Source organism: Amblyomma americanum, chromosome 1, assembly GCF_052857255.1.
Source record: "Amblyomma americanum isolate KBUSLIRL-KWMA chromosome 1, ASM5285725v1, whole genome shotgun sequence".
Lineage (NCBI taxonomy): Eukaryota > Metazoa > Arthropoda > Arachnida > Ixodida > Ixodidae > Amblyomma > Amblyomma americanum.
In genome coordinates this window covers 44,093,586-44,119,089 of record NC_135497.1, presented here as the reverse complement: position 1 = coordinate 44,119,089, position 25,504 = coordinate 44,093,586, and the positions used below count along the sequence as shown (strand labels likewise).

General features: G+C 47.8%; 1 protein-coding gene across 1 annotated transcript in view; it reads left to right on the top strand.

Annotated features, from left to right (window-relative positions):
- Positions 1 to 24,592, top strand: part of LOC144129088 (uncharacterized) — a 56,327-nt gene extending 31,735 nt beyond the window's left edge. The window contains exons 5-10 of the mRNA XM_077663026.1: positions 11,721 to 11,819; positions 15,672 to 15,812; positions 19,983 to 20,114; positions 23,323 to 23,413; positions 24,245 to 24,319; positions 24,395 to 24,592. Of these exons, the coding sequence (XP_077519152.1) occupies positions 11,721 to 11,819; positions 15,672 to 15,812; positions 19,983 to 20,114; positions 23,323 to 23,413; positions 24,245 to 24,319; positions 24,395 to 24,592 (736 nt within the window). The remainder of the gene's footprint in view (positions 1 to 11,720; positions 11,820 to 15,671; positions 15,813 to 19,982; positions 20,115 to 23,322; positions 23,414 to 24,244; positions 24,320 to 24,394) is intronic.
- Positions 24,593 to 25,504: the final 912 nt, after the last annotated feature.

The following is a 25,504-nucleotide window of genomic DNA, read 5'->3' as shown; positions in this document are numbered from 1 at the left end:
AGACTTTTGTTCCGTCGTGTAACTACCTAATTAAAACTCTACGTCTGCATACAGAACTTTAGGAGTTGACTGTTTAATAATATTATCAGTATGAATAAAGTACCGTCATTAGTTTTTAATGAACAACTTTATTTTCATTGCGAACACATTTTCCAGTTTTTTTTAATGAAATTTTATCTGACGTTAGCCGGTAAAATTGGAACAAATCTTGCAAAATTTTGAGTGAAAACTGGCTGTTACTATTTCACCTTGTTTGGGGAGAGGAACAAGTCAGATATTATACTTATCACCCATTTTCTTCGAATAATTCATAAGCAGCTTTTTATCTGTCGCTGGTAGGCGCTTTATTGCTCAGAAATTTGTAGTTTCCCGTTAGTAGGAGACAAATCAGTGCTTACATTTTAAAGATGCTCAGCGACATTGCGCCTATCCCAGCGATAAAACCAAAAGTGGCTGGCCTAAGGATGGACGCAGCTACTCTCAGCGAGCACTGGTGGCGCCGCTGAGGAAGACTGGCTCAGCCTCTACGAACGCGTTAGTACCTATAACAGGTGGCACCCTGCCTTAATGCTCACCAGTACCATGCTACCTATATATACCATTGCCACCGTCAAGGCAAACGCACTCTCTGCTTTTTTTAAACTCCGGCTTCTCTCCTCAAGTTTCGCGTCCGGAATTTTCGTTGCCACGATAGGCTTCCTTCGCTCTGTGCCAAGTCGCTGCGTCAGACACCGCCCTTGTTCGCGATCACGCAGCCTATCATCAGGCACCCTATCCTTCGACGGACGCCTTTACGACCGTGATGGCCTCCGATCTCCGTCCTGCCAAAATTGGCCAACTTCGGTACATTTTAGAATCTCTTCAGATATTTTTGATCTCATTAACATCCCGCGGGGCCAAGCTCGCCCTCTCTGTGAAGCACTGCATGGACACCGCGAATGCGTCTCCTATCCGTCGTCGACCTTACCGAGTCTCGCAGGCAGAGCGACAGGTCATAAACGCCGAGGTTACAAAAATGCTTGCTAAGAACATTATCGAACCCTCCCACAGTCTCCATGCCCCGCCAGTCGTCCTTGTGAAGAAAAAGAATTAATGACTCATGGAGTTTTTGTGTTTATTATTGCCACCTGAATAATATCACCGAAAAATTGGCGTTGGCTTAGCTCTGGTTAATCCTAGTTGAATTGCGAAATATTCGTTTTCTCGGCACGTCGTCTACGCAGCGTCTCATTCCGACGCTCTCGAGAATTCAAACCGGTCTCTTCCGCAGTTGAAGAGTCACTCTGGGAAGGGGCACGACTTCTAGACGAATCTTCATTACGACGCTTTTCGACTCGTGCGGCGCGTTCTTCTGGAGTCTCTTTAGGGCGTTGCCTCTTCCTCGCTTCGTTCTATTGTTGTTGAGTCTCTTTCGCGCTCTCCATAACGACTACCGTACACTCAGGAGAAGCGCGCATATATATATACATGAAGGAAGCCAACAGTCACCGAAACCAAGGTGCAATGGGGAATGTTTTCTGTTTTTTTTCCCTTAACTTGTCTGCTAATAGCTTAACGAGGGTCTCGGTTCTGGCAGTCTTGATGCCATAGGTAGCATAAGAGGGCTCTCGCACAGTGCCCGCCCTCGCCGTTAGATGACGTTCCACGTCACACTCGCGGTATTTCAGGACGTGCTACGTCCGCCGCTATGGATGAGAGTGGCGCTGGGAAACACTCTCAAAGGTTCGCTTACACACAATAAACATAAATACCCACGAGAGCAGCAGATTGGACAGCCGTCGCCGTAGCTCAGTTGGTAAGAGCACCGGACGCGATATTCGGAGGTCGTGGGTTCGGATCCCACCGGCGGCATGGTTGTTTTTTCTGCTGCTTTATAAGTAGTTTCATTTAAAAATCAAAGCTTAATTGAAGTATTTTTCTCCCACTAATCCGCACTATAAATTTAAAAAAAAACAGAAAACATTCCCCATTGCACCTTGGTTTCGGTGACTGTTGGCTTCCTTCATGTATTTGTCAAACGTGTCCCTCATTTCCCTTAACTTGTCTGCTAATATATATATATATATATATATATATATATATATATATATATATATATATATATATATATATATATATATATTCCCGCGAGGCGACACCTCCTCTCCCTCTACCCCAGCGGAGCACATCTGGTGGAGCGAGCGGCGACGGCAGCGGCGTCGACGCCGGCGCCATCTGTTGGAGTGCGGCTGCGGCGTTGCTAGGCAAAGCCGCAGCCGATGTACGGCATACGACATGCCGAAATGGCTTGCTGGCTGGCGTAGTAAAGCTCTCGCTTTAAAAGGGTGTGTACCCCCACCAGCGAATCGACGACGCCTTCGATTGCCTCTACGGTGCGAAGTCCTTCTCCTCCATAGATCTTCGCTCCAGCTGTTGGCAGATAGCAATTGATAACCAAACCCTTGAGAAGACAGCGTTTGTGGCACCTGATGGGTCGTGTCAGCTGATAGTTACGCCTTTTGACCAAATCAACGCGCCGGCAAGTTTCGTCACAAACCCTGCGCCACCATTGCAACTTTCACGAATCCAGAGGGAAAGCGCCAAGTGCTGCATAATGCCTTCAGATGCTTTCACGGCAATGCTACGATGGCGAGTACTAGACAAAATGATGTGAGAAATTTCAGGAAGGAAATTACACAACTGCCGGTTATGCTTCATCCAGAATTATCACAGCTGGACAGGAAGCTTGGCATCAAAATGTCCAAGCGTTCGTGTAGGCTGCACGACCGAGAAGTGGATTGTAGCAGTCCGGGCAGCAAGTCGACAACCTATGTCGCGTTCAACATCAGCCGTAGTGCCATGCATTTAAAGCTACATACTCAAATTACGTACACGTTACATTTCCTGCGACGTGCATTTAGAATTCTGATAGCGCTAGAGCTGCTTTCTATTTGCGGGCGTCTAACTGCACTTTTCTCGTTTGTGCGGCATCTCGCCGCGCTTTAGTTTCTTTGACATTTGTGGTTATCTGAAACACGTACAGGTGTCCACAAAAGATTTCGGAACAAAAAATTTACAAGAAGGCTTAATTTCTGACCAGTATGAGCATGCAATGATGAATTGATGGATTTGCTCCGTACTTTTTCACGCGACGTGAACAATACACTTCTGAATGTCTGGTTGCGCCTCTATGTAGCAAAAAAATTCAGCTTTTTCGCGATTTTGGCATTCGGAAAACTTTTGTGGGCACCCGTACGTACTGTCTGAATCGGGAGTTATCGGAATTCGAGGAATGGGGGATGATTTCAGCATTGTCACGCAAGCATATCGCCAAAAACGCACGAATGTATGACGGGATGTGTACTTCTATTGGTATTATTACCAAGCGACTGGGTTGAGAGGCAGCGCTGCAACTTGTTTTTTATCCAAGAACTGGCACCCAGTAAGCTTTGCTGCCAATAGCACGTACTGATGCCAGCAGAAGTTTTCTGAACGTCGAAATCGCGAAATAGCTGGATTTTCTCCCCTGCTGGAGGCGCGGCCAGGCCTTGAGGGGTGCACTGTGCAGGTCGCGCAGGAAAGTGCAAAGAACACTCTCCAGTATGTGGCTGCATGAAGTCTGCACTTGAGCTGCATGCTTAGATCGAGTGCCAAACGATCACGTTTTTTTTAAGATCTCCATGTCCAATAAACTTTTGTGTTCGCCTGTGTTGCGCGCCATGCGGATCACTCGCTCTAGTGCAAATTATCTGTAGTAGGTTTATTTTGCCTCATTTTGTATTCAGAACGATGGCTGCGAATTTGTGCCAAATTAGTCAACAAGCATCTACCCTAAGCACCTCGCGAACGTATACAAAAAAGCGCAACTGAAACGCATGTCAGTTGCAATAGTTAGCCGAGTCTATGCAGCCAAAAAGCCTTCAAGACATCAATGGTATCTGACTTGCTTCATACAGCATAATCATCCCATAGCAACCATGGTATGCACCACTCATTGGAGTCGTACGTTCCACTGATACCAAAGAGTGAATTTCCGCAACAAAATAAAACGCAACTGAACTGAGCCCTTCTGAGCGGCGTGAAGAACATTTTGCTATAGCCTTTAGTGGGCATGAAACCAGAAAAAGGGTATTCGTCTCACTGTAAAGCACAGCGCGTGATGCAACACAAGAGTACGGACGGCGGTCGTTAACAAAACGAAGCGAGGACTTGGGTGGAGCAGGTAGTGCGTGGAGCACTTTCGCCTACCCAGCATCATCATACCTGCCACGGCGGCACTGAAAGCGGTGCTGCTCCGCAGCGCTTTCTGACCACTGTGCGGAGGCTATGATGGACGCCCTGCTGCACAGATGCAAGTGGTCCATGTGCTTCTGCTATCTTGACGATTTCATTGTATTCTCTCCCAGCTTTTCCTCTCCCCTCGATGACCATTCCAAGATTCTTTCATTTTTCCGTAATGCAGGCTTGCAGTTAAGCTTCTATAAAGGTCATTTTGCGCGTCGCCCGATCACAGTCTTGGGCCACGTCGTCGACGCTACGGGTTTTCACCCTTATGCAGTCCGATCCGAACCGAGAAAGACTTCCCGGTGCCGCATTCCTTCAAAGCCGTGCGGAGCGCCCTGGTGTTCTGCTCATACTTTCGTCGATTCGTGCCAGGTTTTGCCGACATCACCCGCTCCTCGGTGATCTGCTCAAAAAGGAAATGATTTTCTCCAGAGGACCGGTCCGAGCAAGCGCCCTTGCCGCGCTGATCTCGAAGCTCACCACCTTGACAAACTTGCCCCAGTTGTGTGTGGCCGCCCCTCTGAAGTCTGCACTCACGCTAGCGGCCACGGAATCGGCGCTGTGGTTTCTCAGCGGCAGTCTGGATCTGGCCATGCCATCGTCTACGCCACCCGCCTCCTCTCTACATCAGATGGCAATTGCTCAATCACACAACGAGAGTGCTTATAGTGTGGGCCAGGGGATTCCTTTTCGTTTAATGCTTGCTTGCCGCCTTGGTGTCTCTGGGGGACGGGACAGGCGAGCCGGCGAGCGGAGGTTTCCCCAAACACGGGAAGGGTCAACCTCGGCTTCGACCCCTGGACGTGGGTAGATAGCGACCAGTAAAAGGGGTATTCACGCGGGCGATGTAATCCGTCTCTAAGTCACAGCGGCTGCGTACACGTCATGCCTTCGAGAGTGCTCGCGGCGACGCTTTTCCCGGTTTCGCTCGGGCGGCCGCCGCCAGCCGAAGAGGGGACCTTTCGTTCGGCAGTTATGTTCAGTCCCTCCCTGTCTCCCCGGGAGATGTGGCCCTCGGTGCCATGCTTGGGGTGCAGCCCGCTGCTGTCTTTCTTTTAAACTAGTCGATGTGCTCTCCTAGGAAGGTGTTCTAGAGCCCCTTTAAAGCAAGCTTTTTTGGTGGGACCGAGGGGTGGTTTCGTCTGCTCACACTACAAGTCAGTCAAATGTATTATAAGTTTTTCCTTGCTTGTATCTTTCTTTCTGCTGTTATTAATGTTAATAAAGAGTTAAACATTCCGGAAGAGGCCTCGTGCTTCGTGATTGAGCAGTATCTATTCTGCAAGGCGTCAAGCATTTTACGGCCATCATCATCAACATGTTTGTCTTTATAAGACCCAAGGGGAAAACCAACTGAGCCTTTCGGAAATTTCGCCCGTATTTGTACAGCCACCGTTTAACGGTTGTTACGTACCATCATGCGCTCTTCTGGCCATCTGCCCTGAAGGATCCTACAGGCCGGCTAGGTCGTTAGGCTTTACGCCGAGAAGGTTACGGTCACGGCGACACATAGATGCCGACTGACTCTCTCAATACCTCGTTAAACTTTTTCACCGTTCTGGCAGTGACTGCGGCGCTGGTCTGTTCTCGCTCTCTGCTGTTGTTCGCTTCGGCGAAGAGCAGCGACAGTATTCCGAGATGTTCTCTATTTGCGACCGCCTCCTCCTCCTCTTCCTCCTTCTCTTCTAATTTTGCTCCTCGGTTTGTGCTGAATAATGACACTTGATGCCACAGAAGCCTTAGCCCGACAGCTCCGACCTCCTTCTCGTTGTGCCCAAAAACCTTCGCACTGATGTCCTCAAAGAGCTCCATAATCTTCGCACTGCTGGTCATCTGGTTGCAACGCGTACTTTCGCCCGTGAGCGCCGTCGCTTCTTTTGGCCTCTCCTTTACCTTTCTGTATGCCCATTTGTTGGTAGCTGGGACCAGTGCCAGCGCCGGGAACGCCTTGTCGTTCTCTCAGCGGGCATGCTCAAACCTATTGACATGCTCCTCGAAACTTTCTATCGTATCGGCATAGACCTTTTGGGCCCATTTTCTGAGCCTCTCTTCGGCAACAAATGGGTTGTAATTATTACGGGCTATGCTAGCGGCTACACAATCACGCGGGCACTAACCATCAGTACTGCTATTGGTTTTGCCAGCTTCCTCCTGTACGACCTCATCCGCCGTCATGGTGCCCCCCGCGGACTTCTTACCGAACACGGCTGCTGTTTTCTACCCAAAGTTGTCGACGACATTCTCTGTTCCTGCTCGACAAAACATAAGCTACCGCTGCCTATCACCCCGAAACGAACGGCTTCACAGAGCGCTTCAACCCCACTCTCATCGACATGCCCGCAATGAACCATTTCTCTGGACTACCGTGACTGGCATGTCACCGTGACATTCATAGGTGACTTTCGCATACGTGGCTTCCGCATACAACTCCTCTTGTCATGGCAGTGCCGTTTACGCATCGTTATATCTTTTGTAGAACGGTGAGCCCCAATTAACTTCTGCAATCCCGACTACTAGCCCCACGAGCCTCACAACCAGGACTACTACTACTGCCTCCATTGCATGATCTCCTTCTACCCTGGCAAAGTGAAATTTTGTAAAATAAATTGAACAGCGTTTTACAAAAGACTTCTGAATCAAGATTTCTACACCAATTTAATGAGAAGGATTGACATGAATGATTCTATTCTTTGAAGATTATTTTTGATGTCGAATGACCCTTAAGAAAGGTGAAATGATGAGCTAAGAAAACTTGCTAGGGTAAGGTGACCGCACCTGACCCAAGACAGGTGTAGTTGGAGGTGACGTTTTTGCTGTGTTTTGTTTCATGGTGCATAAAGAACTAAGGCTATCACCAGCCAAACGCGTGTTGGAGGTGGAATTGAGACGCCTTTGTCCTAGAGTGGACTTCAGAACTTAGCATTCCCACAGTAATTTTCCATGGGGCAGCCGCACAAGCTAGAAGTGATGTTTCCTCAAATTTTTTTGCGCTTGAAGACTGCTGCCGCGCCTTTCCCGATTGACGCCTACGCAGGCGCACACTATCCGTGGCTTCGGCAGTGCGAGAACGCTCGTCCCTCGAGCTACACAGCATGGCGCAAAGGTTTTTTTTTTTTTTTTTGGAATGTGTGGTGTTATGATCGTGCTTCTGGCCACGAGGGCCGGAGCAAGAGACAACTGAGAATCGTAAACAAAGCGGACAACCTCGCGACGGCCGCATACCGGATGTCTTTGTCGGGGGAAAAAAGGAAAGGGTTCGCTCGATCGCACCTGCAGCGGGGTCCCCCACCGGCTGCCAATGAGTACCAGGAAGCGCTACGGGGTCAATGCCTGTCTCATCCTCGACAACGGCGCCAGCTGGCCTTTCTTGAAAGCCGCTGACGCAGCTCTGTCAGCATAATTGACCGTGTCGAGAAGAACCAGGGATCAGCAGGGTCCAATCATAATGTTTTGACATCGGCATTCGTCTCCCAAAGGGAAGCTGACAGCCGGGCCTATGCACTCATAAGAAACACCTGCGACCACCTGCAAACCATGGTAAGGCCACTCCTGGAAATTCCTGGGTCTGCCCGACGTGGAGGGCACCCTCCTCTCAAGCTCAACACGTGACAGGGGCGTGTCCCCTGGGGAGAGAGTGCATGATCTGCCACAGTGAACTTGGGCACGCTTTCCTCAGCAAACCCGGCCTCCATCTAGAGATTTCAGGAAAGAAAAACCTTATAAAACTCGGCGCACAGTACGGCCGAGGAGCTTGCGATCCTGGAGAGGTGTCCCTCACATCAAGTAGCTTCCTCACATCGAGACTCTTTCACTGAGAAGCACTCTCAGTTGCTGCACGTGTACATAGTGTAAATATCTGTATAAAGTTTTCGTTGCAGTCCTCGTTACCCTGTCTCCGATCATCCTCGTCCCATCCCCGGTCTGGCCATGCTACCCGCGTCGCAAAGTAGGTGCAGACTTGAGGATGTTTTCAGGCAGCATCTACCGCGTTTTCCCAGTGCTGAACTCGCCGCCCGTGTGCTGGCCCTCGGCTCCCGGATACGTGCAGCGTCCGAGAGCCACTTCAAAGATTTTGGCGGCTTCTTACGAGCGCGCGTGCAACCAGATGACGACAGAGTTTGCGGAAGCGTGAGGATCTCAATATACCTATATAATCTGCGATTTGCTGATGACATTGCCTTGCTGAGTCACTCAGGAGGTGAACTGCAAATAATGATCAACGAGTTAGACAGGCAGAGCAGATCGGTGGGTCTAAAAATTAACATGCAGAAAACCAAGGTAATGTTCAACAGCCTAGCAAGGGAACAACAGTTCACAATTGGCAGCGAGAGCCTAGAAATTGTGCCGGAATACGTCTACTTAGGGCAGGTAGTGACAGCTGAACCAGATCATGAGAGGGAGATAACTAGAAGGATAAGAATGGGCTGGAGCGCATATGGCAAATTCTCGCAGATCATGAGTGGCAGTTTACCAATTTCCCTCAAAAGGAAAGTGTACAACAGCATAATCTTACCGGTACTCACCTACGGGGCAGAAACGTGGAGGCTAACGAAAAGAGTTCAGCTTAGGTTAAGGACAACGCAGCGAGCCATGGAAAGAAAAATGATAGGTGTAACGTTAAGAGATCGGAAGCGGGCAGAGTGGGTGAGGGAACAAACACGGGTTAATGACATCCTAGTCGAAATCAAGAGAAAGAAATGGGCTTGGGCAGGGCATGTAATGCGAAGGCAAGATAACCGCTGGTCCTTAAGGGTAACGGAGTGGGTTCCAAGAGAAAGTAAGCGTAGCAGGGGGCGGCAGAAGGTTAGGTGGGCAGATGAGATTAAGAAGTTTGCAGGCAAAGGGTGGATGCAGCTGGCAAAAGATAGGGTTAATTGGAGAGACATGGGAGAGGCCTTTGCCCTGCAGTGGGTGTAGTAAGGCTGATGATGATGATGATGATGATGAGGATCTCAATGCGTGCAGACGGTAGTCGCGTGATGACGAGTGAGAGCCCACCCCACATGAAAACGACGTAGGTAGCCTAAGGCAGGTGCGGAGGATGGTCACGTGATCGGTGTGAGCGAACGGACGCGTCGGCACCGGGGGAAGTCGCAAATACAGCTCTTGCTGTAAACGTTTGTTCGTGGATGTTTTGAATACGATTATGTCGACTTAAAGCGGAGAGTCTTAAGCACGAGATTATTTTAGCTCCTATCCCCGCAAATTGCGGCGGTTATCAGCCGTGAGCAGTGCTTGCATAGAGCCGATCTTGGCTGCAAAAAATTCCGGACTTTTTGGCCAGAATGGTAGAGAGCAGGAAGACAACTTCAGTTCAAGCGGGATTCGAAGCAGAGGCAAGGAAGAATTTTCGTTTCCCGATGCCATAGACCGCAAGGTCAACGCCACAGCTTCTCAGGAGGTGGGTCCTAGATGGTAGCCTCTGAAGCATATCTTGTAAATGGCCTCTTCCTAATATGTCGTCCGCTCAAAGGCTTGGATTTAGCGCTGCCGTGGCTATGCAGTGGAGCCAGTTGTCTGAACCGACAGAAACATCCGACTGCTTCGAAAATGTGAGCTTTTTGCAGCCGCACACGAAAACGGAAGGGGGCGAAAGCAGCCAAACTCATCACGAAGGCTGATGAGGAGCGGGCGAGTCCTATAAGGTACGACAGATTCCAAAAGCAGCGAAGAACGCTTAGCGCACTGCCCATTACATGAAGGAGGAGCGGCAAAACGTGGCGGCACATAAAGCATAAAAAGCGTCAATGGAATCAGAGCACGCTGCTTAATTTTTAAAAAAGCGGCTGTTGACATAGGCTGTCCAAGCCTAGAAAACAGACAGAGAGACGTTGTATGCTGCCTAGCTCGAAGAACAGAAGCGGGCAAGACTGCGGCACAGACAGCGACACAGCAGAAATCAAGACTTTCTCTGGACACGCTTGGAAACCTCGTTACATGTCAGTGAAGTTGTTTCTTCGGGCAATGCTAGCGTTCCTCTCATGCTCTGGAGCTCTGGAAGGTTTTCAAGGTTATCATATTTTATGAAATATATGTCGTAGGTTTTCCTCTTGTTCTTCATAACTACTACCAAGTTTTTCAGACATGCGTCGTTTTATTCCGGCGCGAATCTATGTCAAAGCTTGCCTTTCCCGTGGCCTGAGATCTGATGGTATTTACGGGAAACACAGCATTTTCGATGCCAAAAATATTCTCTGCACTTCAATGATCACTTCTCTCTTGACTAACAAAATTTTTAGGCTTGTACTAGGTCGTCTCAGGAATTTTATGGAAGGACTCATCGTTTGCATTCACTACTTCAGTCATTCAACGCGTGTACAGAGTGTTACTCTAGTGAAACTTGTGATGCCATCGCTGCATCACACGATCCGTACCTTGCCGCGGACTGAGTCTAGGTTTTCGGTTTTCGCAGCTCCAAGCTATATTCGATCATTTTTATGAAAACCGGTTTGATATTGTGAAGAGTGGATACTCAGAGGACTGTGATGTTACTGCAAATTCAAAATGTCCGAGAAAATCCCGAAGCGCAATTGCAGAGGTTCTAGAATTCGACGAGTTTAAGAGCCTTTAAGATGCTTTACTTTACTTCGCATACTTTACATGCAAGTGAAATATGCGAAGCCTTTTAGGGCTAGCATTTGAAATGGTGACGTAATCGCCGATTGAAATCGCGGAAGCCTTCAAGCTTCTACGCAGAGCAAAGCGCCAAGTAGAGTGTGTATGATGACGTCATGAACGATAGAGGCACATTTCCAGCAATATAAACGCTTGCGTTCAAGGAGGAAAACCAGCGGCAACGAAGACGAAGCCTGCCAGGCATTGCTTGGCAGCACCCATGAAATGACGCACAGAAGGGTGTGGTTTACGGCAGTGGAAATTTGAAATTTTACCGTCCGTGAAGTCACATCGATCATCTCGGCACTCCTCCGGTGCTGTGAAAAATAGCCTGAACTTTAATTCTCGTTTACGTCTCTATATTTAATTGCTAGGGCAAAAACGCTCGACATGCCTTACCTACAGCTTGTGTAGACTTGAATCATTTGAATATCGCGCTATACTCAAAGAGTGGTGCTTTTGACTTTTAATTAGGAATGTCCTGGGCCGTATTTTTTCACAATATATTCCTGATTTATCCTTGTGGATCACTGCGAATCGTCAATCCGTCATTCGATATCAGATCCCCCCGACAATGCTTCACACTACTTTTACTGTTTTAAACTAAGGTCACAGACTGTGGGTATTGCGTTAGTGACAGGTACAATGTAGTTATGAATCGCTAAAAAAGCTGCTGCAAAATACCGATATGTTTTCGGAGGCTGCTTTTACGCAGTGTTCGTGATCATAAATGCAAAGCTAAGAAATCTCGTTAGACACAAGTCGTTGTACGTTATGCACCCATTCATTGCGCCTGTCGATGTCATACAGCAACGGTCACAGAGTTACTGACCATGTGACAGGGGCAACGGAGAATCCGAGGAGGAGGCGTCCAGCAGCAGCAACCCTGATGGCTCGCGAGGAAATCGTGCTCGCCAAGGAAGAAGGGCCGGAGCAGCGAGGTAAGCAAGGACTGCCACTGCCTTTGGCGCCACGCCGCCTGCATGAAACCCGCTGAGTTATGTTCCTTATCCGCCAACTTCGGAGCACTCGCGGATGTTTAGAGCATGCTTTCATTAGTTGCAGAAGAGGAATTGGTTCCCCACTTGCCCTCTCGACTCTGAATGCCACCTGATGTGTCTTTTCATTTTGTTTTGTTTTTCGTTTTTATCACGCGGATATCAGTGGCGAACGCCCTCCCCCTACTCCTTGCCCCAGTTGAAAAAAATAATAAAATAAACAAACAGGCCACAGAGCACGGGACGTGAGTGCTTACCTGCAGCTTCATCCACCTGGATTTAATTCAACAAGGCCGTGTTACTCATACTGCCAGATGACTAGCTACTCACGATTGCTGCTTTGTGGACCCACGTTATACGCTTGAGCAGCTTACGTCTGGTGCACAATGTGACAGGCACGGTGTCAGCTGTCAGGACGGTGTGATGTAAATGGCACCATGAGCGTGAAAGCCACCTATTAAAAAAATGACAACGCGCATGCGCCGATTTCGCGTGTTTGCCGGGTGGTGTACTGCAGTTATAACAAAATCACTCGATCATGCTTTTAACTGGTACACGGAACATCGAGGGCATTTCGCAGGATGATCGAGCAGTATTTGAAAAGAGTCGAGTGCGAACTAAATGCCAGAAAAGTTTTACTGAACGAATAAAGTACCATACTTAAACATGCACGTTGTGTCAAGCGATAATGGAAGGTTTTTGGGCGTCCGGATACTTCCTTCCAAACGAGCCTACAAAAAAGCACCGTGAACTCAGGCCTCGTTTCGTTTCACTGGAAAAAAACGGCCAAACACATAATTGAGAAACAGAAGAAAAATTCGCAAATAGATACATTAACCACAAAACGGCAGGAGTCACAGAGAAATTTCTATTTATATAAACATTTTACACTTCCTCGTTTCATGACGGTCATTAGCTCAAACATCTAAGGACGTTTGGAACACCAGGGTAAATGTTATTGACAAACTATATCCTTGATTAAGCTGCTGATTTGCTAACTGTTTATTTCAAGAATGCTAAATAACTTGTAGCAAGCTTACAGAACAAAATATTTGGCAATTTCAGTTTTCGTTCACGGTTTGGTGCGGCACAGTTCACCGTGTCAGCCTGACGGAGGGAGTCATTTGGCCTCTCGGCAAGGGAAGCAAGAGGACTGCCGGCGCTGCGCGGTAGTTCCTTGTTCGCGACAGAAGGGAGCGTTCAGTGTTTTCTTCGAAGGAGCAAGGATGAAACTACTTATAAAAACAAGCATTATTTATTTTCAATTTAGTCCCCGACAATTCAGTGCACTTCGCACTCTTTTAATTATCCCACTAAAAAAAAGGCTTTTGGCTACTCTTCAAACATCGCCGTCATTGTGTGCTTGACATCTTCATCGTTTGAACATAGTTGGCCGCGCCAGTGGTTCCAGGAAGCCAATAATAAAAGACCTTGACTGCAGGGTCGGTGATTTAGCTGCTCTGATCCCCATTGCTCCTTGGCAGCGAGCTTTTGCTTTTACAGTGGCGCGTCGTCATCAAGAAGCAGCTCGCCCGCTCAGAGCTTTCATGGCCTCATCTCTTTGATGGCCTCTCCCAAAGCAGCGACTGTAAGGGCCCTTCGTGTTACAATAGTCGTCTGTGGTATGGATTCTAAGAGCATAAATTCAGTATTGCCCCTGAAAGTTGTCATGAGTTATCCAGCAGACTGTTCAGCCCTAGGCGTCTTAGGAGTAGAGGAAGCCTCGTACTTCCACTGCATGGACTACATTTTAGACTGAGGGTCTTCGTGGCACATCAGAGCCTCCTCCACTGTCACCAAACGTTGAAAAATGACGCAGTGCACTGAATGAATGAATAGCCATTTCCATGGGAAGGTCCTTTAGAAGGCCATTTATTGAACATCTCGTTGTTATGAAGTGCAATTCTCCTGAAACGGGATACAGCGAACCACCGACAAACTTTACTGGCCGTTTCGCGCGGACTAAGCCGATTTGTAAGGGTTCCGAATGGTGCCATGGTCGCAGAAATAAAGCACCGTGGCGGTGCGCTTGCAGTTTTCAAGGTATCGATATCCCGGTGATCTAAGGCCCAGCGGCGAAAGTGGCAAGCGTTTAACAGTTTCCATTGACCGCAAGGCAGCCATCGTCTGAGCTTTCGGTCTGGCGTTCCCATTCTCCAGAAGACAACGCCGTCATGCGAAGAAGTGTTGTGGCCGGCGTACATGTGAGCTGTGCGGAAGAAGCTCGCCGAGATGTAATCCCGACATCGCCGCCGCGTGCCCTTTTTTAATGCCGCCTGTATCGTCTCCTGCACCTAGACAACGGAGTTTAGTACCCCTGTCACACGGGCACTTTCGATCCTCATTGAGTCAATGCTCATCGAACTCAATGCAGATCGACGGTTGTCACACGGCCACTTTCAAGCGCAATCGAGCTCGATCCTGCTTGACTCGATGCCGATTCCTCAAGAGTGCTTGAGGTTCCAAGCACAATAGAGAGCACTCTCGCTCTCATGAAGCTATAAAAATAAACACAAATTAACAAAACCAAACCACAATTGTTGTTGTTGTAATTGATTAAAATGTAACAGCACATTTTTCAGGTACTATGCCTGCTTATATGCAAACATTTGAAAACAATCTCTACACCACGCTCCTAGCTTCGCCGTCAGTGTAAACAAAGATGGCGTCCTCCTGCTCGTCGGCGCGGAAACTGTGGAGCGAGCGCGAGACAGCCGCTCTCATCGACTGCTGGCAGGACCGCCTAAATAATTTGCGGTGCCAGAAGAGAAACGCCGCAGACTATGCAGAAATCGCGGAGGCGTTGCGGGCCCTCGGGTTGCATCGCACAGCAGCAGAGGTGCGCCACAAAAACCTGGCGCAGATACGCAATGTACCGATTTGGCTACGGATTTGGCTGCCGCTGCCCCCGACTGCACAGTGTTGCCGGACATAGCCATATTATGGCTGTCGGCGGAACATTTGGCGCCACCTAACACACATGAGAGAAACTTCTCAATGAGCATTGAAAATGCCCATGTAGCACCGGATGTTTCGAGCGTACTCGAAAATCTCGATGCAGATCGAGCTCAATGAGGATCGAAAGTGCCCGTGTGGCAGGTGTATTACATTGTGAACAGGTCGCATCTGTCGTCTACGATATATTGCCACCAAGATCCATTTCCTAGGCTCATTCAAGCGCTGCGACGCCAAAAGCAGTGAGTGGCACGCCCTGCCTATCAGGAAGTGCCTTTCTCCGGGCGATCCTGGCGGCCACTCGTCTCCTCGGCCTCACCGCCGTGGTCGTCCGTGTCGCCGCTTCGCTCTGGTCCTTTATAACGCTTTCCGCCTCTCTCCATCCTCAAGCTGCATAACGCCGACAACAGGTTTGCAGCGATGGCCGCGAGGGGCAGTTTGATCATACCTTGCAGCTATTCTGTGTCCAGTTCATTGTTATTTTACCCTCATATTTAACATACGTGGAACACTGTTTCCCACAGAACTATAGAACATCAACTAAAACTTTGTTACGCGTATTTTGTTTGTGAGCATGATTCCGCCTATTCAAGTAGAATGTTTTTAACTTTCACTTAGCATTTGTTACTCACGTGCCCCCCCCCCCCCCTCTTCTTAACAGTGGTGTGTAGAAACAGACCTGAAAATAATTTTCTTTCTGTCTTCATGCAGCCGTTGACTGCAATGAAGCCTCTTCCGAAGAGAGGGCAACTGCCTCTTCGCAGTGGTCGCTGCAGACATGTGCAGACACCCTATAGATGTGCTAGTATGACGCGCTACAGCACTCCGTATACCATGCAGGGGAGCCCGGCCAGGACGAGAGGCGCCGGCTGAGTCCGGTGACGAGCCGGCAGGCGGGCTTGAAGACTCGCTGAAGGGAGCAGCTGCTCCAGGCGGATCTCGCGGCCTCCCCGCGCGCAGACCAGAGGGCCGCAGGGGCCGGTAAGCATGTCTTGCCACTCAAGGCATCTGCATGACACGCGCTGGGCGCTGCTCCTTTCTGGGCGAAAAACGGCTACTTTTTTTCATCAGCGTTTCATTTCACTTCCCTCTTCAAATATTGTTGCGTTCAAAGCATGACACCGAATACTAAAGAAAAGCAGAAGCGAGACGAAAGTCTTAAAAGTATCCTTCACGCGCCAGACTTCAACCGGCCTCATATTTTGCGCTATAGTGGAAGCCACAGTGTTAGAATTATTGTGGTGGAATGATTCGGAATAGTGTCGAGGGCCTGCGCATTTTACACGCATTTAGAATTTCTCTGCAAAGACGTCTTTCTCTTTCACTAGAATAAATTAAATACCTTCGCAAATATATCTGCGAAACATGTAAGCACATTTTGCAACTATACAAGGCTTTCGACGATATAAAGCACCGCGAAGAGTTTTGTGCCGATCGCAGCCGCCTTGCATGCGCAGCTACGCGGATAAACCAGCGCTCGTGCTGTCGTTTGCTTCCATCGTCCTTGTCTTATTTGCGCTATTTTTTGAATGAGTACATACCAACTCACCCAGTCTTCTACTTAAAGCTTGAAGTTCGGCGGCAAATACCTCGGCGTGCTAGAATTGTAACGAATGCAAAAGTACAATACCAGCGCGTCTATGCTTTTGATATCAACTTGTGTGCTTGCTATATACAGTACCTAAAATGCTTGTCAACTGATTTTAGTCAATTACGCGATCGACCAAAATTATTCTCTCACTTATTGTCTCTACGTGGATACCTGACTTACCTACAACAACAGCTTTAGTGTACCGCTCAACGTTCCTTCCTGAAAGCCTGATTTTGAACGCCCCCTATAAGACTGCTTTAAAGGATATAACAAGACATCTACGTATTGATTAATACTGCCGTGTAAAAAAAAAGGCTGCAATGTGAAAAATTATGCACTTATCGTTGTTTTCTGCGCGTTCTTCGGATTCTGTGCTCCTCAAGTCAGGTACCTGGATTCTTCGCTGCTCGCTTTTTGTGGAGCGAGGTTTCATATTTCTGTGCTACATCAGGACAGCTACGAACAGGACGCTGTTTGGCATGCTTGCTTGGAAGACATTCAGAAAAAAAAAGAAGTTGTCAGTATCCAGTGTTTGAAATGGCCGAGCTGAGCACAGTACAGCTCGCAACCGGCAGGAGAGACGAGTGGAGCGCAAATAATAAAATGGAATGATCAGCGCAAGGAAAGACCGTAGTCCATTATGCTTTATCTCATAGCAACATCTTTGACCAGCGCCTATTCTCTAGTGCTTATAGTTGCAACGATCGTTTCGGAGGATGGCCTATAGTTTTAGTTACTTGTTTAGGCGCCGCGTTGGCTGTTTGGTTATGGCGCTCGGCTGCTGGCCCGAAAGACGCGGATTCGAACACGGCCGCGGTGGTCGAATTTCGATGGAGGCAAAATTATAGTGACCCGTGTGCTGTGCGATGTCAGTGCACGTTAAAGAAACCTAGGTGGTCGAAATTCCCGAGCCCTTCACTACGGCGTCTCTCATGACCTGAGTCGCTTTGTGACGTTAAACCCCTATAAACCATAAACCAAACTTTAGACTACTTGTGTGCTTTGAAGGCAAACGCAATATTTTTAATTTAAATTTTCCCCTCCCTTTATAAAGACACACGTACGTATTAGCATGACGTCGTAAGCCAACGCACGTGCTAGGTTTAGCTTTATTCGCTGAATGGCAAATTGGCCGATGGCCGATTGGTTGCGTGCTCGCTTCGCAATCTCCTTGGTTCAACTCCCCGCATTTTCGGAGGAATTTCATTTTACTTTGCTGATGACATCACAAGGTCACGAGGGTTTTGGTACCACTTTTCCAGGACAAGCGCAGGGCTCTGTTGTTAAGCCATATAAGGCTTGCGCCTTGCAAAATATTATGGATTATCTGCGACGAGCTTCATATTCCCTTGGGAGCACTGGCGGTGAATGCACTTTTCAAAAAGGCTCAGCAATGTCGGGACTCATGTAGCGCTTGCTTTTTAAATGTCCAGCTTTACATGAATAGTGGTCCAAATGGTGCTACGGAGATACCCGCCGCTTCTTCCCCAAGCAGCACAAGTAATCGGCCCAATATTGCCAAAGGGTGGTTTCACTCTGGTCCTTCGTAGGGGTGGCCTTTGCGAATACGATTCCAATACTGGGCCATTTACATGTGCTGCTTGGGTCTAATCTCGTCATCGTCATTCGCCTATCTGCCCGAATGGGACTTTGCAATTTCTGACAGATTTCTTCAAGTGTCGCTTCTGCAGGAATTTCAATGTCACCGCCATATTAAGCCCCGGCTATCTTCCGCACTTTAACTTCCTTTAGACACCGAAATTTTGCTGTATAGTAAGTGGGGACCGACTCTCTATAAACTACCTCCATAAATTCATTCATAAATTCATGAATTGAAAATAAAAACTTTCCATTAAGTGAAAAATTCCTCGTCAGCGGATCCCGATGTACTCAAGTGGGTGCATTTCATTCATTTTATTTTTCTGTCTCTATGGAAGACAGTCGCTGAAGCAATCGCATAATGTGAAAGAAAGCGCAAGAAAAGGCTGGGCATCCTTTTTGCGTGGTTTTATGCCAGGTTGGAGGTGGTAAATTCAGACTCGATGCGCGCACAGTATGTGCACAGGCATATAAAACATGAAGGCATGATAATGGGGCGTTGAAAAAACAGAGGATGCCTAACTATGACGGCAAATGGTAGAAATTAAACAGATGCCATTTGTGGCCTCTAATGCCAAGGATGTGGTGCCAGACCGAGGTTTCTGTAATCCCGTCGTGGTCGGCATGCATACGCTTGTGGCGGTGCAAGATGATCTCCTGTTCTCGACTGGCACTCTTGAGGTCCAGATAAGATTGCGAGCTGGACTTCGGTAGGGATCAACGACTACGCAGCAGGGCTTGACTGGCTTGCAGGTGCCCACCCTGCGCCTACCACCTGATCTCAATGAATGCGACGTAGTATGTCCCGGCCAAATGACTCCCTTTCCGTTGCACGAGTATGGATTCGAAACTGGAATGGTGTCATGAGTTATCAGTTAAAGCCTCGGGGCGGAGATGGTGCCGCAGCGGGCTGGTGGTGAAGTAAATTTGACTGCCAGTAAAGACCCCGGAAATTAAATATCAAGCCAACGAAGCCATTTCATTCTCGATAGCGCAGCAGTGCCATTGAAAAAAGTCATGGACTGAGAACACGCATTCTCGCTTGCCACACGGCGCTTACGAGGAAGGTCTGACCATTGTGATGACACCGCAGCCGCGCTACTCGGTGGAGCGCCGGAAACGAACTTCCAGCCATTGCCCTTAATAAGCAGAAGGGCACTTTTAATGCTGGGACCCTTCATCTGGAATGAAGAGTAAACGTCCATAACACGCGGTTGGTATCCACCACGTTCCGACGCCGAAGCACAGCTTTCTTTCTCCTTGGTAGAGAGAGTGAGTTTGATAATTGCCTTGTTTTGCTCCTGCCGCCTGTTTAATAGTTCATGCGTCATTTGCTGTTGTCAGGTGACCAGCTTTTCCGCCATTGGTGTTTTCGAGATTAATGCCCTACACTTGAAACCCTGTTCATCAGGAGTGACAAGCACATAGTGGCTAGGACCTGGTGCCGTGATCAACACTTGAAATGCTGAAATGCTTGAAAGGCTTCAAATGCGGTGCACATCAGTTGTGCAATGTGGCAGCACGCAATTTGCGGTCAGGACGTGAGGCTGTGATCCACACCATACGTGTGAATGTCACAAACAGTAACCCCACGAATGCTGTGATTTAATGTAGTTCCGTTGGGCGGAGTATGCGTCGAAACTAAGCACGAGAAGCGAGAGAATACAAGTTGAAACGTGAAAGCAGCATAATCGCCACTGCTTGAAGAACAGCGAAGATATTTAATCTTACAAACAAAAGTCTCTTGGCGACCCTGTTTTATTTCCGCATAATATATCAAGGGTTTTGTGCAGGATCAATCAGTGTTCGGTGTGTATCTTGTCTTGAGAAGTGTCTTTCCCAACGATGGAAGAATTAATCGCTAATGGCTTTGAACTTAACCATATCTAGAAACATTGATGGAAGTCGTATACCTAGTACACCTTAAGGGTCACAGAATTTTGCGTACCCATGTTGTGCAGGCTTCGGGGTGGCCGCATTGCCCGCGGGCAGCTGCACGCTGACATCGCAATGAGCGTAGGAAACGAGGACGAGGTCGCTGCGCCAACTTCATCCCTGGCGAGGCGCGCCAGACAAGCAGGCCAAGCTGCCAGGTAAGCACAGCCCCTTTACTGCCTGTGCATTGGTGACCACTACCCGGGGTGAATGGGTCACTTTTGACCCGTCAACGTTTCTTTCCCGCGAAGTATGTTCTTCCTTGGCATCCATATTAACCTCCACCGGTAAGCCAACTTCATATTCACAGCGGCACGCCAAATATGAAAATGAAACTCGAACAACGTGTATGCAGTTGTAAGGAATAAACAGAGAAAGATAAGTTTGAACGTATCTTTTACTGCTGGAACTTGCGAATTTATAAACTATGGCCTCAGTAAAGATAGCATTTCGCGGGCCCCGCACGCCTAAATATGCATGATATGCAACATATAAAGGCTTGTCATGAGATAAGTTTCGATCACCTGGCATTCCTCGATGCACGAAACAATTCTACACCTAGGCGTGCTTTCCGGTTCATCAGTATACACAGATAAACACGAATAATTGAAAAAAAATAGGAATACACATTATAAATTGGAGTGCAATCAGCTCCTAAATATATAAAAAAAATCAACAATATTTGAACTCGTAAATAACGCTTTACGCTGCAATGTTCGAAGGTTCTGCAACCTAAGATGAAGATAATTTTATTGATGGCAATCTGCGTATTTCTATAGAAACTTTCTCTACTTGCTCGGACAGGCAGCTTTTTTCTGCTCGCCTTGTCACGTGACTGTTCTTTTGGAGCCACAATGAAATATTACTCATATGGCCCACTCGCTTGAAAAGGACTGCCAAGAAAAAGACACAAACTTGCAGCAGCTTGAAGCTGGTAAGGTAGGCACTGCAACGCTTTAAACTAGGCAGAAGAAATATATACGGGCGGCAAAAAAAAATGAATTTTAATGATTGAGGTTAGACAAAGTAAGCCCAAAATCCGAAAATACAAAGAAAATTCTAACCTCACTATTAAAAAATAATGTATATAACAAGTGAATAGATATTCCCTTTGAAGCTACTTTAGAAGACAATGTGTTTATTATCTAGTTTTTATTACACAAAATTGTCCAATTACAAGCTACAATGCATGCCCAACAACCTCCAGAGGCGATTTCATGCTCATTAAGCCAATTTGCAGTTGCGCCCAAAACTTCCACACCCATTCGATGTGGCAACTTCTTCTTCTCCCAGTCTTCTTCGTCTCGCTTTACACCGTTCCCTCAAGCGTGATCTGCTTCACTTGCTTCATGTTCAGTTCAGTTTCCGTTCTCGAAGCTTAGAAATGCGCTCGCTGACCTTGACGGTATCGACGTCACGGTGGTTTCACAGCGCTGAGCGGCGGCAAACTAAATCGTAAAACAGTTTCCATTGACCGGAAGGCAGCCGTATATAATGTTTTCGGTCTGGCGTACCCTGTGGAGTAACTCGGTGTCCAGCCGGCCGGTAAGGCGCACTTCCGTGCCAGCTACACGAAAGCAGGCGTTTCTCGTACGCGGCACGTTTCTCCAACCCGTGGTGCACAGTAGCAGCTACGAAGGTTCGAACGAATAGGCAAGGGCAGAGCACGCTAGGAAATAGTTTATTGTCCTAACGCGAGGCAAAGCACACTGCGGAAGAATGTTCCATCTGATAAAACAGACGTACGGTAGCTCACAGAGTCGTTGTCGGCGGCCGGAAGCAAAGGGGCCCCTCGGGGCAGGTCAGGTTGAGGCCAGCAGAAAGAGAGGGCTTCCGCGCCGCGAGCTCATCTTTTTATCCCCTCGGGCATTGCCGAACTAGGAGCAATACGTTGCTCACGAGCTCAGGAATGCAGCCCTTTTCTAAGTGGCCAGTGCGCTGTCGTGACGTCACCTCAATGTTGGGAACGAGCAGAGTAGCAGGAGTGCCTTCTCCCCACATTCCTGGTGTCGCGCCCACGTGGTCTCCTGACTCCGGCGCAGGGGATTAGGAGGGATTCCAGTGCATCCCACAACGCATTCTCCACAAGTCTAGAAGTTTTGTGGCCCTCGTGCTTGTGAGCTCCGCGGTGAAGCCAACCCAAACGGGATCTCGCCGCAAATGTCTTCTGCACGCCCTTTTTTTTAGAGCGCCCATATCGTCTCCAGCCCCTAGAAAACGGCGCTACAAATTTTAACCCGGTCAGCCTCTCTTCCACGATATACTTCCACCAAGACCTGCGTTCCCGGCTGTAAAGCCCATGCGGGCTGCGGAAGCCTAAGACGCGCGTTGACATGGCGAACATATTCGAGTGGGGAACGTATATTTGGACCGAGGTGGGGTCTCGGTGCGCTCTTTAAATGGCCGGCAACGCACATTAGCGGCAACTGAAATGTTGCCTATGTTGTCGACGGTTTACACAGTGGCAGGTAATCCCGTTGGCATGCAGCAGCCGCAAACAAGGTTAGGCATCTATATTACGAAGACACAATTATCAAGAAAAAATCAGGAGCCCCTTCGACTCAGTTGCGTCGAGGTTGCACGGTAATATATCTGTAGGACTGTCTTCACTCGTGCTTTCTATTTCGAGCAAGTTTCTTGGGGCGGCGCTGTCTCTGTCTTGGCCCCCTGTCACTTTGGGTTGCTGATAAGGCATTGCAGGCTAAACGTGGTTGTACCAAACCACGCGTTAAAACGCTGCAGTGAGACATTTGCATTGTCCCAATGAAAAATTGGTTTCTGCGCTCTGTCACAGTGGTGTCACAAGGCCGAGGCTGCCGGGACTGTGGCTCCGTGCTTCAGCCTTCCTTTCCCGCACCACCATATTTTCATGCCCTCTTTCGCTGTGGGATCCATCCTGGAAATAGGAGAAATAAGTCAGTAAAACGTCACTCAAAAACCTGATTATAATAAAACTGAAGCCATTTGAATACGTGCTTGAAAAGAGGGAATATATGAACTTAAACGCAGAGGCTGAACCGAACAGCTAGAATCAAGTGGATAGCCCTGCACGAGAGCCGCTCTTATAGACCGTTTACAGAGAGCAGTTCACCTAGTCGACACTAGCGGCGCCGCCGCTGTCGCGACATAAGTGGCCTTCTGGATAGCAGGCGACTGCAGCGAGTGCGTATATGGGGTGTTGACCTCGCTGCTGTATCCTGTATGCTTTGCGGCAAAAATGTGGAAAATCAGAAGCAAGACGTGTCTAGTGTTCGGTTGTAGGAACTGCGACGCAGATTTGAAGGCATGGAATACATCTGTTTGCGAAACGCATGGGCCTCAACTTCACGAAGGTTGTGCGTGTACAAGGCCTTTTGCGATGCATAGATTTCCGCAAGGAGAGAAGAACAAGATCGTACGACAGCATTGGATTGCGAATCTAGAGAGGAAAGACTTCAACCGTGGCTCATCGTCTAGGGTGAGTACACAGGATAAAAGTGAAAACACCGGTTTCTAGGGTCGTTTGTTGACGATACCTGTAACGCCGGCAGTCGTCAGTGATCGCGCGCTCGAGCCGCTCTTCAAATGAATTTCTTTACATGGTCTGACGGGAGGTTTTGGTTTGCCAGTATCGTTTCAGTCACCCTGCTTATCTGAGAGTAGGGTAGAACGACTTAGAGCCTGCTGTATTAATGGTAAAAATAACCTAATCTAGGACCGAGCTAAACGGACTGATGTGCAAGTCCGCGTTTAGTCGGTGCCTTTCGAGTCGGCTGTGCATTCGCGCTTGAAGCGTAGATCCTTTGCACTGTAAATACCTTATCTCTGCCATCTCGTTTCTAAATATTTACGGGAACGTGCGGCGCTGGCTGCACTTCATTTTCGCCACAACTGAGAGATACGAGTGTTTGAGCACGTGAGATAGGCGATTTCATAATATGGCCAGAAGCTTTCAAGGCATTGTGCTGGACTTTTTGTTTGTTAATGAATATTGGCATCACACAGCCCAGGAATGCTGTTGGGCTATGCTTGAGTGCGTGCAAATGCCGGTTGCAAAAAGATTTCTTGGTTGTGTGCCCCGGTTTATGGAAAACAAAGCTTCTCAAATATGCATTGAGAAAATATGGTGGAATATTTTTGAAGAGCACAAATGAGAAGTGCAATGTCTGGAGAGTTGCATGAAATGACCATATTACATGTTTAGTTAGAATGACCACATTACATATTTCCTTGTATTTGTGGTGTTTGACGTGATCCACTTGCACTGATTGTCAGAACTTAATGTGGCCTTTATACACATTTCTTGCAGGTATGCTCAGTTCATTTCATTGATGGGCGTCCCACTAAAGACAACCCATACCCAACATTGCACCTTGGAACACCGGTATGGCTTTTGGAGGTTTGTTCTGAAATGCAGTTTGTTTATTCTTTTGTATTTTCATACTCTACAATACTTTAGACTGTTCACCACAACGGAATAAGGAAACTGGCGCGTCACGATGTCACTCCTTTAGAGCCTGATGCCTGTTCAACAGCTGAACCTTTGTCACACCATTCATCAGACGAGCAAGATAAAGAGAGTGCTTCAGCTGATCATCACCTGCCTATCAACGTTGGAACAGAGGATCTATCAGATAGGTACAGTAAAGTGGTGTGAATTCATGGGTTTCATGGGTTCTCATTTACATGCTTTTATGCAAGTCTGCCTTGTGTGCAAAACATGCATGTTTGCTTTGACTAATTATATGCAGAGTTTAAACCTGTGGTACACTAAGGATATTGCTGCTTTAGCTAAGAGTGTGCTGCACTTAGCAGTGCTTTCTTCCTTCCAGGTGAATTTTGCATCCTTCACGTCGCAAATAAGGTCTTTTTATGTCATACAGTGAATGAAGTAAACAGTATTCAGCAATCTCGTCAGCGGGGTAACACGCAGTCTACCATTTTTGTGCAATAGTTTGCCACCAATAGTGACATCAATTTTTCTGGAATTTCAAGCGTAATGTGCACCTTCGAAATAGATATTACTCCCACAATCGTTCATAAGTCGAATAATTTTATTGTTGCTATTTCTATAATGACAACTCTACTAGTATTTTGCCCTTGAGACCTAACAAACTGTCTTCGTCAATGCTTGAAGATACCTTTTTGGTGGGAGTGTTTCTTTTGAGTAGAAAAAAAGAATGGCGTGTGGAAGGGTAAAGGGATTCAACAGCAGAATCTGTTTGCAAATAAACTTGCTGATATCATGAAATGGTCACTGTAAGCTTGCTTACTAATTCTGCCAGCTTTAGCATCGTCATGTTACATTAACATTAAAATTTCTTGCAACCGCTCATATAGGGACAGCCCAGTTATAGCTTATTGCTTGGACGCAGATTGTGCATCTCTTGCTGCCATGTGTGCAGGAGTTACGCCTATCTCTGCAGGCGTACAAAGTCTGCATTTCAATGAAGCAATTACTATCCTTTCATTCTTTTTCCCATGAGATGCTGGTTGTTTGATGTTTGCTGCTGTGAAATTCTGAACAAAAAGCAATGCACATGAGAGCAGCCTTAATTTCAGTCAGTGC